This window comes from Lampetra fluviatilis, chromosome 42, assembly GCF_964198595.1.
Source record: "Lampetra fluviatilis chromosome 42, kcLamFluv1.1, whole genome shotgun sequence".
NCBI classification, from domain to species: Eukaryota; Metazoa; Chordata; class Hyperoartia; order Petromyzontiformes; family Petromyzontidae; genus Lampetra; species Lampetra fluviatilis.
The window spans coordinates 5,111,803-5,130,497 of NC_136316.1; the positions used below are offsets into that span (position 1 = coordinate 5,111,803).

The window sequence follows — 18,695 nt, forward strand, 5'->3', positions numbered from 1 at the left end:
GGGGTTGGGGTAGTGAGTGATAGGGGTTGGGGTAGTGAGTGATAGGGGTTGGGGTAGTGAGTGATAGGGGTTGGGGTAGTGAGTGATAGGGGTTGGGGTAGTGAGTGATAGGGGTTGGGGTAGTGATAGGGGTTGGGGTAGTGATAGGGGTTGGGGTAGTGAGTGATAGGGGTTGGGGTAGTGAGTGATAGGGGTTGGGGTAGTGAGTGATAGGGGTTGGGCTAGTGATAGGGGTTGGGGTAGTGATAGGGGTTGGGGTAGTGAGTGATAGGGGTTGGGGTAGTGAGTGATAGGGGTTGGGGTAGTGAGTGATAGGGGTTGGGGTAGTGATAGGGGTTGGGGTAGTGAGTGATAGGGGTTGGGGTAGTGAGTGATAGGGGTTGGGGTAGTGAGTGATAGGGGTTGGGGTAGTGATAGGGGTTGGGGTAGTGAGTGATAGGGGTTGGGGTAGTGAGTGATAGGGGTTGGGGTAGTGAGTGATAGGGGTTGGGGTAGTGATAGGGGTTGGGGTAGTGATAGGGGTTGGGGTAGTGAGTGATAGGGGTTGGGGTAGTGATAGGGGTTGGGGTAGTGAGTGATAGGGGTTGGGGTAGTGAGTGATAGGGGTTGGGGTAGTGAGTGATAGGGGTCGGGGTAGCGAGTGATAGGGGTTGGGGTAGTGAGTGATAGGGGTTGGGGTAGTGAGTGATAGGGGTTGGGGTAGTGAGTGATAGGGGTTGGGGTAGTGAGTGATAGGGGTTGGGGTAGTGAGTGATAGGGGTTGGGGTAGTGAGTGATAGGGGTTGGGGTAAGCCTGGTCGTAGCTGGGTGGCGGGGCAGGGAGTAGCAGTAGGGTAGGCACGGGAGAAGAGATGGGGTTTAAGGGAGGAACGTAAGCAGTTTAGTGAAGACGATTGTTTTATGTGGAGTGGGAGTTTGTTGATAACTCATCCCAACCTGGTGGAGGGCGGTGAGTCCATCTTCATTGCAGAGGTCGGGGTTAACTCGGGTCTCCAGAATCTGTTTCACTGCACGCGTCAATAAACACACACACGCACAGAGTCAAATTAGAGAGGGGCTGCCATCCGTTTAATTTTAGTAACCAATTGTTCCGCTTATTCTCCACTGAATTACACAATCAAATCGGACAACACGAAAAAAAACGGCCAAAATATCCCCCACGTTCAGCACGGCATGGGGAGGATCTTCAAACAGCAGTGGGTTGGCCAAAGCGACTGTAAATCATCATCATAATACTATAATTATAATAGTACCCACGCCACTCTTGCATATGAGACTCACCCCTATCTCTTTGAAGTCTCATCTGGTTTAGCAAAATAATCTTGCATTGCCCATTGCTCCCCATCTCTCCCTGCTAAGGCACTTAATCGAATGACTCGATTTTATTTTCATTTGTTACACGGATGATGATGATGATGACGACGTCGATGGACTTTTTTGTTTAGCGCCAGTTGCCTGGCTATTTTACATGGGAGGTGGGTGGTGCTGCGTGATCACAGCAACAACAACACCAACAACAACAACAAGACAACAAACATCAACATCGCAAGAGAAAGAGTCCAGCTGTGGGCGGCGGCCTTTTAAAGTAATTTTGTGCGACTAACAAACGAGGTATTTAACGACGCTCGTAAACGAAACACGCGCAAACGAAACAAGAGCTGAGCGGCGGCGTGCAAAAGAAAGGATCGCGGAGCGCGCACATGCTTTGAAGTCGTGAAGACGTTTAAACAAAAAGACATTTGAGCCGGAAGAGGCAGCGATGAGCTACGGAGATCTTTTTCACCGGTGTTTCAGCGGTGCCAAATTAAACCGAGAGACAGGAAGAGCAACACGTGGACTAGTGGGGCGCCGTGGTCGCGAGATGTTAACTACCTCGCCTGGTATGCGGGAGGTCGGGGGTTCGATCCCGACCCTGACGACGCCTGCTGTATATTTAGAGTTTGCGTGTCTCTCTCCCCGTGGTCGCATGGATTTTTCTCCGGGCCCTCCGGTTTTCCCTCCACATTTATAATCAACACGCGCTTAGAGTACATGGTTGCGATAGATTTACACGCGATAAGCCACTTCGTTGAGCCTATCACATGTGGCCAGGTCACTTCTGCTAAAAGAGCTAAACAGCTCAGCGGGCCTTACCTGGTTGGTAAAAAAAAAACTTTAAGTAGTTTAGTTTACATATGCAGGTTTAAGACACCTTAAGAGTGAGCTTGGGTTAGGACACGTCATGGCTAGAGGGGACGATGGGCAGCGAATGAGACGGGTCATGATGGTGAATTGTTGAGTCGGGGGTTCGCAATGTGTTTCACGGTACTCTACGACGACACTGTGGATGTCGTGGCCACTAGTGGCTGCAGGGGAATCACACACGATGCTCGGCAAGTATCATTACTCATCCAATTTTTACCGTCTCATCGGTGTTGTTTTTACCTGTCTTTTTAGTGCAGTGTTATTGACACAATTAGCCTATACAGATGGCAAAAAAGGTTGTACCTGTGGCACCACCACTATGGGAAGGTGAGTCGAGTCAAGGATGTAATGCATGGGGGGGAGAGAGAGGAGTGAGAGGGGATGGAGGCTGGGATGGAAGTCCCCGAGAGGGGAAGGCACGGTTCAAGTGAAACTAAACTATTTTTTTTTATTTTACCATTGCGCGAAATAGCTTTTTTTCAGAAGCAACCTGCCCACAAATGATAGCTCAACAAAGCGGCTTATGATCACGTGGAAATTTATAGCGGCCAAAGACTCTAAATGCATGTGGATAAATGTGCAGGGAAATACCGGAGGACCCAGGAGAAAAAAAAATACACGCGACCACGGGGAGAACATACCAACTCCAAATATACAGACATCGGGATCGAACCCAAGACCTCCTGTATACCGGGCGAGGTCGTTAACATCTTGCCACAGTGGCAGCGGGAAGAGAGGAGGAGTCCCGGTGAAGGAAGTTGAAGAGGAGGGGAAGATGGAATGACCGAGCCAAGATGTCAAAGGGGATGAGAGGGTTGTGGTGATGATGAGAGGAGCGAGCAGGAGAAGTGATCTGCACGAATTGAGTGGAGTCTGTCTTCACAGTGGGCGGGGGGAGAGGGGAGGGATTCAGGGTGGGGGTGACCACAATCGGGTCACATGACTGCGGGAGGGCTTGAGCTGATTTAGATAGATATTTTCATTCAGAAGCAAAAAAAATCTCACGCACTGGATTGTCACACGCTTGATTTGATGCGCGTTTCGTGAGCGGGAGAATCAATTCCAATTTTTTTTTATTCCCAGCGCACTATTGTGTCATTAGACGAAACGTTCATTTGGACATCCCGTGACCGCGTGTGTCAGAGGACTGTTGCACAAGAGATATTTATTGGACTTCAATTGAGAAATACTTCAGGTGGCAGTTTAAAAAAAAAATTTCACACAACTCAGGGATTCACTTTCCCACGCACTCTGCTATGGGATTGGTATTCGTCGCAATGCAGCAAACCCCATATCTTAATTCTCAGAGCTGGAGTTAAACAAAATTAAGCTAAGAGTGAATTTTAATTAAGAATTACAATTGTTTACTCGGAATTATTTTATCGTGCAGTCATTGGCCGGGGCCCTACAGAGACCATCAACTTTGTACGAACTGGTTTAATCAGGCGTGGCTGAAACCTGAATTCGAACACAGGATCTCAGCGTTACCGGCTCAGCGCGCTGACCTGAGTCACCCGGTGCACCTCAAGCAATTGATGAGGTGGGCCTGGTGGTAGAATAGACACTGCACCCCGTGTAGCCTACATTGGCCGTCGGGGCAAGTACGTTCATAGCGAGCACATTCGAAGGCCAGCCGCGGTATTCGAGGTTAGCTAGTTTTGGCCGGCACCACGCCCCCGGCTGCCTTTGTCTCCCCAGTGCTGATGTCCACACTCTGTACGAGGCATCACTGGAGGATGAGAAAACCTCGGGCGACGCTGCGGCGTTAGTGCTTGGCGCAATGCGCAACGAACCCGGCACGATTTCCATTACTAGCCACGACTAACGTGGGTAGCGGGTGACATCTGAACATGTCCAGGGTACCCCCCCACCCAACCATCACCAACCGGGGCTGGCCAGTGTTTTGTAACTTGGAATGTGTGATCAAACAACCTCCATGGCCGAGAGATGTGGGGAAGCGTTTGTTGAGCGGTGCAGTGATAAAGGGCTGTACATTGCAATACAACCTCGGGAAAGCCCAGGACCAGTTTTATATCTTTAGACATTTATATTTTTTACTCGCCGCTGATGTTAGCTGTGGCCGGGAATCAAACTTGGGTCATCGGGGTCCGCAACGGACCATGCTGATTACTGTACCATCACTGCCCACTTTATTTAAACAAACACACACAATAAATTAAATGCTGTCCATCAAATTTAACAATGTAGACTCAAGTCTAACATTATAATGTATGCCACCATCATCATAATTTTAGATTTATTATTTTACCCGGTCAGGCACACCAAGCTATACTGCTCTTTTTCAGAAGCGACCTGGCCACAAATTAATAGCTCAATGAAGCGGCTTATCATGGCGTGAAAATTGAAGCATGCAATTACTTTAAAACGCGTGTTTCAAAATGTGGTGGGGAAAAACCGGGGGGCCCGGAGAAGAACCCACGCGACCACGGGGAGAGAGACACGCAACTCCAAATATACAGCAGGCGTCAGGGTCGGGATCGAACCCACGACCTCCTGTGTACCGGGCGAGGGAGGTAACATCTCCTAGCCACCGTGATGATGATGATGATGAGAGAGACACGCAACTCCAAATATACAGCAGGCGTCAGGGTCGGGATCGAACCCACGACCTTCTGTATACCTGGCGAGGTAACAGTGGGACATTCCACTGATGGGGCAAAGCGGAACCAAGACTCCACTACCATCGTTAGCCACGGTCAATCCACCGCTGGATGAGTTCCTCCTCAAGCCGCCCGTCATATCTCAAGACCCCGGCGATGGAACAATCCACCCAGCACCTGCCTTGCAAGCGAACGGGAGCAGCAGCAGACCGCAATGTTTGCCCAAATATAAATACGAAGCCGAGAAGGGCGCACGCACGGAATGCGCGTGCACGCGCGCTGGCGCAGACACGACCAACAACAACAACGGGGGTGGGTGGTGGCGTTCCGCCGCAGGCAAACCGAGACGATAAACAACACCACGAGAAGCACATCGACACAACCGCGAACTAACAACAGCCAAACAGCTACACAGTACGCCAGAGTGAATTATTGCCCCGGGGGTTGCGGGGGGGGGAGCGGCGGAAGGGGGTGGTGGTAGGTGGGGGGGGGTTATGCACGATGTTTTGCGAGTGTTTTGTGGGACAGCGAGTGAGCGAGCCAGTGAGCGAGCGCGTTGTCTAGAGGGGACCCCTGCGCGAGGCTTTGCGTCCGGTTAGAGTTTCTCTGCGCACGGCGGTGAGCGGAGGGCGGAGCTGCTGCCCGGTGTCACGTTGCCCTAAGTGGCTTTTCATCAGCCGTCGTTAATTATTGAGCGGTTCAGCTGCTTGTGGTTGCCGCTCCTTGAGTCCAGTGTGTGTGTGAGTGTGTGAGTGTTTTGTATGCGTTTCCTTGTGCGAGTGTTTGGTGTGTGTGCGCGCGCATTCGTGTGCGGAGCAGTCGTGTGTGGCGGTCAGCGGACTCCGTTATTAACCCAGTGGCCCTGTTCGATTCTCGGCCATGGCAAACACTTTCTAAAATCTGAACCGATCACAAGCTTCCCCTGGGTCGACTCAGCCTTACCTGGTACGGTTTGAAACATCAAATATAGGTTGCCGATGACTCAGAGGTTAAGAGCACAGAGTTGGTACCGCTGTGGTTCTGAGTTCCAGTCCGGGATTCAATCGTCCGTTATTAAACCGGGTTCTCAGGAGTAGTAAGCTGGTCACCATTGACTCACATAGGGACCCACATGTTCACGGAGACTTGGTTGTATTTAAACAGGGTTCACAAATCTATAGAATTGATGGCTTTAACCTGGTCACCAATGACTGTTCTGAATTTAAAAAAACCCATTCACCTTCATTTGTGGTTCTGCACTTGATTTGGCTAAATTCCAGCTCTGAGAATTTACAAAAATCTGGTTGACAGGCCTGTGACGAACATCAACGATAATATACCTTTGTAAGTGGCGCATTGCGTCCGTAGATCCCCACCAATGCGTCATCACCGTGTATGGAAAGCCAGAAATTAACAGAACCTGCGGGGGGGGGGGGGGGGTAAACGTCTAGAACTAGCGGAGGGTAAAGGCCAGTTTTTAAAGGGGCGAGTTTTCAAGACGGGACTTACGCAGCTCTAACGATTCTGATTGTCGCTTCAGCAAAGCGTTCGGAAAGCTTGGGGGCCGCACTGCCAAAATCCCGATCACTCCCAGGAAATGAACTTTGACCTCGGAGTATTTAGAAAGATGAGAATCCGAAGGAACTTCTCTGTGGCTGGGGTGCCAAGGTGGTGAGATGTTGACTCGCTCGCCTGGTATACAGGAGCTCGTGGCTTTGATCCCGACCCCGACGCCTGCTGTATATGTGTAGTTTGAGTGTCTCTCTCCCCGTGGCCACGTGGATTTTAAAAACATGCATTTAGAGTATTTGACTGGAATAAATGTTGAGCTATCGTGCGGCCAAACTGAGCTACATAACTCAGTGGGCCTTACCTGATAAAAAAAACAAGTTTTATTTTATTGAGTACTGCCTCCGAAGGCGGACGAGGTCACTCGAAGGGATGTTCGGGGGTAGTTCTGTGATGCTCACTTGCACTGGCCGATCTCTTAACTCGCAGAGCAGTGCCAAGGACCCTTCCAGAACGACGGATTCTCCGTCCCGTGACATCGCGATCAAAATTGTGGAGGAGAAGAAAAAGTCCCAGCAGAATGTACGTCAAAATATCTGTTCCCCAGGCGCTTTTAGGGTAAAACGATGCAACGGATTAATATGGACGTTTCAGTCGAGCAGCGGTCTGCAACCTACGTGTCTCTGGAGCTGCATGCGGTGGCTCTCTAAGGACTGCAACGCGGCTCTTGAAATTTGAAAAAAATGTCTCTTCTTGTTATTTGGGATGCTGACCATGGAAGTCCAGTTCATCATGGAAGTCCAGTTTACCACGGAAGTCCAGTTGACAATGGGAGTCCAGTTTACCATGGACGTCCAGTATACTATGGAAGTCCAGTTCACCATGGGAGTCCAGTTCACCATGGGAGTCCAGTTCACCATGGAAGTCCAGTTTACCATGGAAGTCCAGTTCACCGTGGAAGTCCAGCTCACCATGTAAGTCGTACAGTTTACCATGGAAGTTCAGTTCACTATGGAAGTCCAGTATACCATGGAAGTCGTCCAGTTCACCATGGAAGTCCAGTTCACCATGGAAGTCGTCCAATCTACCATGGGAGTCCAGTTTACCACGGAAGTTCAGTTCATCATAGAAGTCTAGTTCACCATAGAAGTCTAGTTCACTATGGAAGTCTAGTTCACCATGGGGGTTGTTTTAACCATACTTCACCACGATGGTCAGTGCGGACGGGTGAAGGTGGAGGGGTTGACTCACAGGGCTGGTTTGGATATCACTCGCTACTCATATTTGGAATCCAACTGGGAAACTGTTTTTTGTGTTCAGTTTGTTGTCCTTTCTCCGCAAACTACGATTAGCACGGTTGGCTACGTGCGGTGCGAAAGAAGTCCAACATACGTACGTACATGCAGAACTAACCACCAATAAACACTCAACCAATCTAACAAACAAATTCAAGTAGTAATAGGTTTTTACCCTTTCAACTGGTACAAAAACTGACACCTTTATACAAGGCGCCATGTTTGCAATAACCACAACACAAGCAGTCAAAATGCAAACAAAAATAAAGAACTCTGATGATGATGATATGCACTGTCCTTGAAGTTGATTGGTCCACACCCGAGACAGCTTTTCTTAGAGCCTAGTCTCACATGGTGTTGGACCAGATGACGCCAAAAGGCGTACAACTCAAAGACAGCGCACTATCAGAGTATTGAGAGCTCGGGGTAAGCATTTACACTATGAGACATCTCCTTTACCAGTGGCAAAATATAGTAATAGGTTTTAACCCTTTCAACTGGTACAAAAACTGACACCTTTATACAAGGCGTCATGTTTGCAATAACCACAACACAAGCAGTCAAAATGCAAACATATCATTATCATCATCAGAGTTGTTTCTTTTTGTTTGCATTTTGACTGCTTGTGTTGTGGTTATTGCAAACATGACGCCTTGTATAAAGGTGTCAGTTTTTGTACCAGTTGAAAGGGTAAAAACCTATTACTATATTTTGCCACTGGTAAAGGAAGTCTCGTAGTAGTAAAACAAATGAACGTGAGGTCATCCACCGATGAGACGGGAGTGGTCAAGAAATCAGCTCGTGGGCAGCAGATGCTACGTGGACCGTTCACAATCGCCGGGCCGTGAGAGGTGTGGAGGCAGCTTGGCAAAGCTATCATCCAGCAGTGGATCGACCAAGGCTGATGATAACTCACGATGACTAATGTGCAACCCTGTGCAGTCAAGTTGAAATATTTTCCTGCGGGTCTAGAAGTTGGGCTGAAAGTCTGATCGACGTTCAGGGATTAGGTAAAAACTTTTCTGATTAAATTCCACAAATACTCGGCATTTTTGCCTGGTACAGTCGGATTAGCAATGCGCTGAGATCCCTGGACGAATCGCGCTTGATAAATGTAAATTACTATTACTACATTGCAAACAAAAGACAAAGATCCCCCCGCCCAGAGAGATTCGCAGACAGCTGGGGCAAGTGCTGTCCGCGAGAACCTATTCAGGGTGGCACGGTGCTGATGTTTAAAGCACACGGTGCTGGGCACTCATTCAAGGCCAAGCAGACCTTGTGGAAACCCAGGAACGGTTCAAATATTACTCGTCACTGATGTTTGGCGTGGGTGGGAATTGAAACTACAGTAAAACCTTGGATTGCGAGCATAATTCGTTCCCGAAACGTGTTTGTAATCCAAAGCACTCGTATATCAAAGCAACTCGTATATCAGTTGTGATCACGTGACGCTCAGCAGACAGAGCGTATACACGTACTACTCGTATTGCAAGATCTCGCTCGTTTATCAAATTAATATGTATTAAAAAAATGTGCTCGTCTTGCAAAACACTCGCAGACCAAGTTACTCGCAATCCTAGGTTTTACTGTATAAAGCTATAAACTATTCTTATTTTACCAGGTAAGGCCCACTGGGCTACGTAGCTCTTTTCAGACGTGACCTGCCCACACATGACGGCTCAACAAAGTGGCTTATCACGTGGAAATTTATAGCAGCAGCCAAATACCATAAATCAGAGGTCGCAACCGGGTACCCGATACCCGTACCCTACCCGATACCCGGCTAACCGTACCCGGCTGGGTACGGGTACCCGTTTGCGACCCTGGTGCGGCCGGGTACGAGTACGGGTAGGCCGTGAGTCACTGGTGAGTCACCGTTTGTCACTCATTTCCCAACGTCTTGTCTCTTCTCACAATTCAAGTTCCTAGAATCAACCCACCCGCACCTGCAACATGGCTTCATCCCAGAGGTCGCAATCAGGTACCCGATACCCGTACCCGTACCCGGCCGGGTACGGGTAGGGTACGGGTACGGCCGGGTACGGGTACCCATTTGCGACCCTGGTGCGGCCGGGTACGGGTACGGAATCAAAACCCGTTTGCGACCTCTGCCCTAAATGCACGTTGATTCTAAATGTGCAGGAAAAAACCAGAGGACTCGGAGAAAAATGTACGCGACCGCGGGGAGAACGTGCAAACTCAAAAAATACAGTTGTCAGGGTTGAGATCGAACCCACGACCTCCTGTATAGTAGGCGAGGTTGTTAACATCTCACCGCCCTAACCAATGCGCCACCGCTCCACGTGCACGCATCCGTCACGTGTGTACACACCAGGCGGCTCAGCGGTAACGCGAGCGGCTCGTAAACAGAAAGTTTCGGGTTTAAGTTCTGGTTGGGGCTTGCTTAGCCCAGCCCATTATCTCTCATGGGTCGATAAAATAAGCACCACTTTGAGGGGGGGGGGGGAAGTCAACAATGGTTGTCCTAAGGATAGACTTACCCCTGCCAAAGGAATGTGGAATTACCACCACTGACTCAAGGCTCTAAACAGGAGATGAGCACTTTTGACACTCGCAACCACATAGAAGTGCACGGATATAGACCCGTACGACCAGAACAAGTTGTACCAATGTATTGATTAATATCAATTCTTAAACCCATGACAGATGCATCGAATCGCCCGTGTAAGAAGAGTCAATGCTACTGGATTCGCGTCTGTATTACAAACGTTGGGTCCACGTCACATGGGTGGGAAGAAACCGTATACAGATGTAAAGGAGAGTGACATTTCCTCGTTGTTAAAGAGTGGTATGGGATAGTGCTCATCTCCGCTTGACGTTTCATAGAGGGTTGTGGCAATGCTAAATCACTATGACTGGCAGCCAGAATATGGCATCATCATCACATCATCATCATCAACAATTAAAGAGGTACGGGGGAAGGACAACACTCCATCCATTGCTGAACGGAGGTCTCCCCAAGCCGCTGACACATCTCCGATGCAACGATTGATCTAGTTCCTGCTGCACGCTAGCCGATCGCATTGCTCCATCTCCGCTGTGGACGTGATTCTCCGTGTGCATTGCCTCCTTCAAGCTCAGCAGCTACACTGCACTGAACTAACACACGAGAGCAAACTATGGATATAAATACACGTGAAGTGGCCGCGTGGTTCAGAGATCATATCTGAAGTAGGGCGTGTTGTCGCGACTTTGGCTGCCATTCCGTGATGAGTCTTGACCAGAGACCATCATCCCTTACAGCAGTGGTGCATACCGCCCTTATATGCAATAATCTAATTTACAGAGTGAACTTCACTTTATAGAGCGCCGTCTCGGTCCAGAGCTGCGATTCGAATTTGTTTGCATAGTTGAAAAACATTCCGGTGAATTGCAGCGCCTATGGTGGACATACAGGGGTCATGTGATCCCATTGAATACAACATATCATCGGAGGCCATGATCTATCTACTGCTGAATGAAGGCCCTCCCAAAAACCGTCACCATTCCTTATGCTGTGCAACAATCCATCTCCTGCACACGAGCCGATTCATCGCTCCACCGTCCACAGTTGACGATGTTCGGTGGTAGAGACTGATCACGGAATGACAGCCAAAGCAGGGAAAAAGACGTGCAACATACACAAATTAAAAAACGTGGACCTTACACATGCTTTCCAACATACATAACGAGCCAAACAATCGACATTCATCCACATCAACCAATGGCATCGTTACAAACAGCTCTAACCCACCCCGTCCCGGAAGTTTTACATCACCTTCCTCGACGTCGTTCCGTGCTGCGGCCTCCAACAGGGTGATGTTGGGAGTAAAACGCACGCCTTTCTGGGGCGATGCTTTACCGGACGTCCCGGCCAAACCCGTCTTCGCATCTCCCGAACCTCCTTCTCCTCCTCCTTTGCCGCCCGCTCTCTTCTTTTTCCGCTTGCCGTGCTGCTCCTCCTTCTCGTGCTGCGTCCAGCGCTTCAGCTGCTGCGCACGTCGCTTCTGCGCGTGACGCAGTCGCTCCTGGGCACTCATCCGCTCCACCGACGTCAGCTCGGCCATCAGGTCCGCGTGCTCCGCCATGGCCGACGTCAATCTCCGGCGGAAATCCCCCAAACTCCGTGGCGCGTCGCCGTCGCCGCCGCCGCCGCCGCCGCCGCCCCACCAACCACCAAAATCCACCGAAAAAAATCCGTTCGCCAAAATTCTGCCGTTCTGGCACAAAGTCCTCCGTTCGATTCCCCCCAAATTTTCCGCCGAACTCCAAAATGAGCTGTTCTTCAAGAAAAATTGCCGCCTGTGGATATACCCGCGCTGTTCGCCAAAATCCCAAAGGTTCACGACAAATTTCACCGTTCGTTTACCCCAAAAAGCTGCTGCTCTTGAAAATCCGCCAATCTCTAAATATCGGATATTTCACAAATTGCGGCGTTACCCAAAATTCCGCAGCTTGTCGATATTTGCCTCCTCCTTCGCCTTTCAGCAATGCTTCCTTTCGGATCCGAGGTCAGCCAGCCTGGCTCCGATTGGCCCAACCGGGTCACGTGATGGCGATCGTTGGGTGTTCCGTCTAACTTGTATCGTTAATGAACATCGTATTTGACCTGCGATCGCTACTTCCTTGCCGAGTAATGATCTCAAACGTCCCTTGGGTCTGGCACGTCAAGATGCGCCGTATGGACGGGGCGGTATGGACATTAAGCGATGATGATGATGAAGATCGGCAAGCTGAATGTGTTGTACGTATGTATGTTGAACTTCTTCTCGCATGTAGCCAAATGTGCTAATCGTCGGAGTTACTGTCGTTGGCCGATGGGAGGCCCGGCGCAAACCATTACTCGTGCAGACAAGTGTCCACATTGAACATGGACGGACGAAAGGTGCAACCCTGCAATTACTCCACACACGCCACCGCTGACAGAAGGGTCTCCAATCCAAGGGGCCACCGGAGGGTATTTTGGCCTCCTACTTCCACGCTGGCGAGACGTCTTGGGACCAGGTGGGAGCAGCCACGCTTTGCCCTCCCGCGAGCGAGCTAAGCCTGGCGAATTACGCAGCGAGTTATCGTTGCTTCGTAACGGAGAGAATCCTTGAGAGAGTGGGCTTGCAGAGGCCGTAAAAAACTTCACAAGAGTTGGTTTCTTTTTGGGCTTGCTCACAAGGCGACCTATCTGGCAGTTTAATCTTATTATTTTTTTTTAACTAAATTTCCAATAAATTAGTCATCTGTAAAAAAAAAAAAATCCACGTTGATCTTCTCACCGCAGCAGTCTCAAAATCCTGGCCACGTCTCGGGTATGGGGAGGAAAAATCTACGATTCACAGAGCCGGAACCGCACTCCTGTACGCATGGCATCGCTGCACTCGTCATTCCAACCTCCAATCCCGTTTTTCTTTTGCCGATGGCCATCGCGCGAACATCGTTTGCCAGTTCTCTTCTGGCCATGTCTTCTGCGCAAGCGCATGTATTTTTAAACATCCATTTACATTGCAGCCGAGTGGCGTAAATGCGTGTTGCCTTTCGTCGGTGAACGCCGAAGCCAATGTTGCAAGTTTGCCAGAGGTCTTGTTAAACACGAACCCATTGAGGTGCGGTTGAAGATTGTCGCTTCAGTTTTCTTGGGAAGAGAATTGGACTGGTGATGGCTCGAGATCATCAACGCTTGGTGGAATATAAGTCGAGCCCTGTAATGAGATGATAGGATCGCTGTCATTATCGTTATCATCATTGTAAATATCATTGTCATCATTTTCAAATCTTCATTGTCATAGCCATCATAATTGTCAAAGTTATCACAACCATCATCATAAAATGTGTAATCATCATTGTTATTAGTGTCGTCATCCCCCGCACCTCCGATTCAACATACATACATACACAGTGCAGTAACTATCTCATATGCAACCAATCTCCTACGATGGAACAATTTAATACTGGTAGGAACCTCCTGGTTACACCAGCCCACAGGGGATTATTGTGTCCGTCGTGCAGGGAGGGGCTGGGTGGGAAGTTGGAGGGTGGGGAGGGGCTGGGTGGGTGGGGAGGGTGGGGAGTGGCTGGGTGGGGAGGTGGGGAAAGGCTGGGTGGGGAGGGTGGGGCTGGGTGGGGGGTGGGAGGGGAGGGGCTGGTCACCCCGTGGTGCCCTTATAAAACTCAACGTTTCACCTACTCACGCCGGCTTGTGCCCGCCCTCACAGTCGGGCATATTTGCGGAATACACCACGCCGCCGTTGACCCTGGCCACTGACCGAGCAACCCAACGTTCCTACCAGCTCCCTCTGCAGGAATGTGTTTACCCAGAGATTCAACTGTCATGATTTGGGGTCACACTGATCCAATGATCGATCATTTGTATCTTGTTTTCAGCATTAACAATATCATAGCAACACTATCGACAGCATTCTCAGTGTAGCAGCAATGCACAGCGACGTTCACAACATTAAATAACAATGCGTAACATCAATATTTTTCATTACCATTGAACAAACGATATCATACAAAATAAATATGACTGAATAATGAAATAATGATATGGAGACCTTTATCGAGCAGGGGATCGATCATGGCTGATGATGGTGACGATGAACGATTAAACATGAACACTTTATTGTAGCGTTAGCCGTCTAAATGGGTATATACGCCGCAGTTTGTGGGTCAGAATCAGCATCTTTATTTGGACTGTCCAGTAGGGGCACGGGGTCAGTGAGTTAACAACAGCAAAGCGCTTACAGGAAGAAACAGCACCCGATAGGAGTTCAAAATAACAGAAATAGGTATGCAAGTCACCACAGATGAATAAAAGTACAAAATTGTACTTGTAAAAGTACAAAAGTACACAAATATCTGCCGATTTGTCAACACTAAATGCAAGCTTGGGGCAGGGAAGCAAAACAACAACAACAACGGTCCCAGAGCACACAGCAAGACAAACACACAGTAGTAGTTCCTCAATAAAGTTGCACATTAAAGTTGAACTATCGATACACGGGTGGTAAGGGGATCTGCAGGCTGCGAGCGGTGGGGGTATAATGTGGGTACTGCCAACTTGGTCCAAGACATCGTGGCCATCATGGAGCATGGAAGAGTAGGCCAAATACACCCTAGAGCTCCCTCTAGTGGAGGCCCTTAAGCCAGCAGTGGGGCGAACAAGCTATTGCAGGGTTGCCCCTTTACCTATATTATTCCTAGAATAATGATTACCAGCTTTGAATTGCCGTCAAGAGTAAACTAAACGTCTTCTTGGTTCTTTCGGTAAAGTCACGTAGAAGGGAAATAATAAAATAAAAAAAATAAAAAAATAAACTCTTTTTTTTATTTTACCAGCAGCAGCCAAATATTCTCAACGCGTGATGTTGATTCTAAATGTGGAGGGGAAAACCCGGAGGACCCGGAGAAAAACCCAAGCGACCACGGGGAGAGAGACACGCAAACTCCAAATATACAGCAGCAGGCGTCAGGGTAGTGATCGAACCCACGACCTGCTGCATACCAGGCGAGGTAGTTCAGTTTCATTTACAGTATTTGGTATAGCCCTGTGAGCCTCTTGATTCGGGTGCAACCGCAACAAACAAAAACATGACCAAGAAACATCTTAAAGTGACTATGCGCAAACAGAAAAATCCAGGAAAAACCAGCAAAGTCTTCCAGAAAAAGCACCGTATATCAAGTTAACATCTCCTAGCCACCGTCATGATGATGAGAGAAAGAGAGGCAAACTCCAAACACATTCCTGCGGAGGGAGCTGGTAGGAACGTTGGGTTGCTCGGTCAATGGCCAGGGTCAACGGCGGCGTGGTGTATTCCGCAAATATGCCCGACTGTGAGGGCGGGCACAAGCCGGCGTGAGTCGGTTAAACGTTGAGTTTTATAAGGGCACCACGGGGTGACCAGCCCCTCCCCACCCACCCAGCCCCACCCCTCCCCACCCAGCCCCACCTAGCCCCACCCTCCCCACCTTCCCCACCCAGCCCCTCCCTGCACGACGGACGGACACAATAATCCCCTGTGGGCTGGTGTAACCAGGAGGTTCCTACCAGTAATACATAGCAGGCGTCAGGGTAGTGATCGAACCCACGACCTCCTGCACACCAGGCGAGGTAGTTAACATCTCCTAGCCATCCTGAGTATGCAGTGAGAAGCATTGCCCCAGGAGCAATAATAATTAAATAATACAGGGAGATCATCAACCATGCAGTGGATTGATCTCGCCTTATGACAATGACGAATACAATAAACGTACAGCAAATGTTTTATTTAATTAGCATCCGTTACATGATTACCATTCACAGCAAAAAAACGGCACCATTGCCAATACATAATACCATTTACAATAGGGGCTCCCTGCCCTTTGCTTATCCGTTGTGTGAAATCAAAACCCGTTACATTTAATACAAAACTCGCGAATCGCGTCTCTTGCCGCAACGCGAGCACAATCAGAACATCAGCGGAGGTTATCGCGGCCTAATCAGCGCAACATCGATAAAATAAACCGTGTAATTGTTGTTTTACGTAATTATAAATGTTGCTATTAAATGTAACAGGTACCTTTCTAAGCCTCCGTCTCTCTCTGCGGCTTCTACGCTTGTATCGACTCCATTTCCCTTTTCGATTCTCGTGCGGAATCGTTTCAGGAATCGATTCCTAATACAAAGCAGCGCTTGGATGCGGAGTCAACCAGCGGCTACCGGCGTGTGAACGTCGAATCGATTCGTCGATCCGCCAAAGTGTATTTGCTATCGCTCTAGCGAACGGGTGGAATCGATCCGCTCAGGATGGAATCGTATCGTTTTCGATTCTCTACAACCTGTTGGCGATGTTCGTGGTTTAACGGAGTGGGATGCAATAAAATAAATAAAATAATCGGCCGTCATCGAGACAATTTATTTTAATCGCCATTTGACGAAATTGTTTACATGCCGAAAGTACTTTTCGGAGTATTTTGCTGCGAAATGATCCAACCCCTCATTTCGTTGAGCTTATCATTTGTGATGGCCGGTTTGTGCTATTATACTATACCCTCTGGTAAAATAAAATAATCGTAAATAGTTTCAGTTTTAATAGTTTGCTGGAACAAATCTCACAATACTGTAACTTAAAATAATTTCAAGATAATCGATTCGCACCCCGCAGGAATCGATGCACGACTCTCCCATCACTTACATGGCCCGGATCTCGTTTGTGATTGGTCAAGAGATAATTTATGCAAAACTTTGGGGAGGGGGGAGGGGGGAAATCTCACATCGACCAATCGGTAAGCGCGAAAGCCGGTGACGTCGTATCGCCACGTGACATTACAATTAGGAGCGGCTCCTTTGAAGGTGTGACGTCATGCGCCCAATTATCCTAATTGGCTGAATCACAAATTTCCATTGAGACTCAGAAACAATTTTTACTGGTAAGGAACCTCCTGGTTACACCAGACCAAAGGAGATGATTGTGTCCGTCCGTCCGTCGTGCAGGGAGGGGTTGGGTGGGGAGGGAGGGGCTGGGTGGGGAGGGGAGGGTGGGGAGGGGCTGGGTGGGGGAGGGGAGGGGCTGGGTGGGGAGGGTGGGGCTGGGTGGGGAGGGGCTGGGTGGGGTGGGGCTGGGTGGGGGGTGGGAGGGGTGGGGTTGGGTGGGGAGGGGCTGGTCACCCCGTGGTGCCCTTATAAAACTCAACGTTTAACCTACTCACGCCGGCTTGTGCCCGCCCTCACAGTCGGGCATATTTGCGGAATACACCACGCCGCCGTTGACCCTGGCCATTGACCGAGCAACCCAACGTTCCTACCAGCTCCCTCCGCACGAATGTGTTTTATTGAACCCAAATAATTTCCTTTCTGCCAGGGGCGTCAGTGTCTCCGTCTTGCCACCAGAGGGCGTCAGACATCCGTGCAAAAGGAAGCGGGGATATCCCACTTCTTCCCACGTGTGCGTCAATCAGTGGGTTTGGGGCCGTCCATAAATGACGTCACGCACCTAGAGGGGGGGGGGGGTCAGACATTTGTGACGATGTGTGATGAGAGGGAGGGGGGTTTGAGAAATGTGACGTCACATCAAAATGCGAAACTTTAAATAAATATAGACAACACGTTCTACTTAATTAAATATACTTTTTAATAAATGTTTTCTCCTACAACGTCAGAGTGCAGCGCCACATTAAATACGCACTACAATGACAATAGTTTAAAGCGATTTGAAGCATGTTTAATTTTTTTTGTGGGGGGGGGGGGCAGAGCTTTATGACGCAGTGTGACTAGAGGGGGTGGGGGGGGGGTAAAAATCGTCCAAAATCGCGTGACGTCATTTATGGACGGCCCCTTTGGCCACCCGTCTTCGGCCACTGAGATGGACTGTTGTTATTTTCTTCAAGACGTAGGCTTTTAACACGAATATGGTTGTCTGCCTGATGAAGCTGGTTGTAATTCTTCTTGGTTCTTTCGGTAAAGTCTCCGTAGAAATGGAAATAATAAAGTCATAAAAATAAAAATAAATAAAATAATATAATAATATAATATAATATCAGACCCCCCCCCCTCAAATATGCTGTTTGTTATTAATATTATAATGAATATAATTACATAATTACTTTATATAGATAAATAATGAGATGCTAATGATTAGTTTTAAGTACGAAACACAACAAACGAGTCGACAATTCGCCCCAAAAACCCCCAATTAAGTTGCTCGGAAAATATACTGTTATAATAATAATTACATATAGGCCCAAAGGCCCAAAACGTCAAGCGTCCGGAAACAAACAGCAGTATCAGAGTTGTAACAGTTAAGAGGAGTGTGAAACGCGTTTCTCGAGTAGAGCAAGGTGATGATGAGGGCTTGGGGGAAAGGGGACGACAATGATGATGATGATGACGATGATGATGACGACGATGATGATGACGACGATGATGACGACGATGATGATGACGACGATGATGGTGACGATGATGATGATGACGGAAGGAGGGAATTCCAAAGTGGAGCAATGCGAGGGTTAGAAGCAGAAATTTCAGTGAGGTGGCCTGCAGTGTGGTGGGTGAGTGGGTGGGTGGGTGAGTGAGTGAGTGGGTGATTGAGTGGGTAGGTGAGTGGGTGGGTGAGTGGGTGAGTGAGTGAGTGGG

The 18,695-nt window shown here is 48.9% G+C and overlaps 1 protein-coding gene across 1 annotated transcript in view; it reads right to left on the bottom strand.

The window, feature by feature from the left end:
- The window catches only part of LOC144946670 (protein phosphatase 1 regulatory subunit 16A-like), a 37,728-nt gene extending 21,525 nt beyond the window's left edge, over nucleotides 1–16,203 (bottom strand). Inside the window, exons 1-3 of the mRNA XM_078875746.1 lie at nucleotides 16,141–16,203; nucleotides 11,370–13,281; nucleotides 937–1,007 (exon numbers count right to left, since the gene is read on the bottom strand). Coding sequence (XP_078731872.1) covers nucleotides 937–1,007; nucleotides 11,370–11,679 — 381 coding nt within the window. The 5' untranslated portion in view covers nucleotides 11,680–13,281; nucleotides 16,141–16,203. The remainder of the gene's footprint in view (nucleotides 1–936; nucleotides 1,008–11,369; nucleotides 13,282–16,140) is intronic.
- Between the last annotated feature and the right edge of the window lie 2,492 nt (nucleotides 16,204–18,695).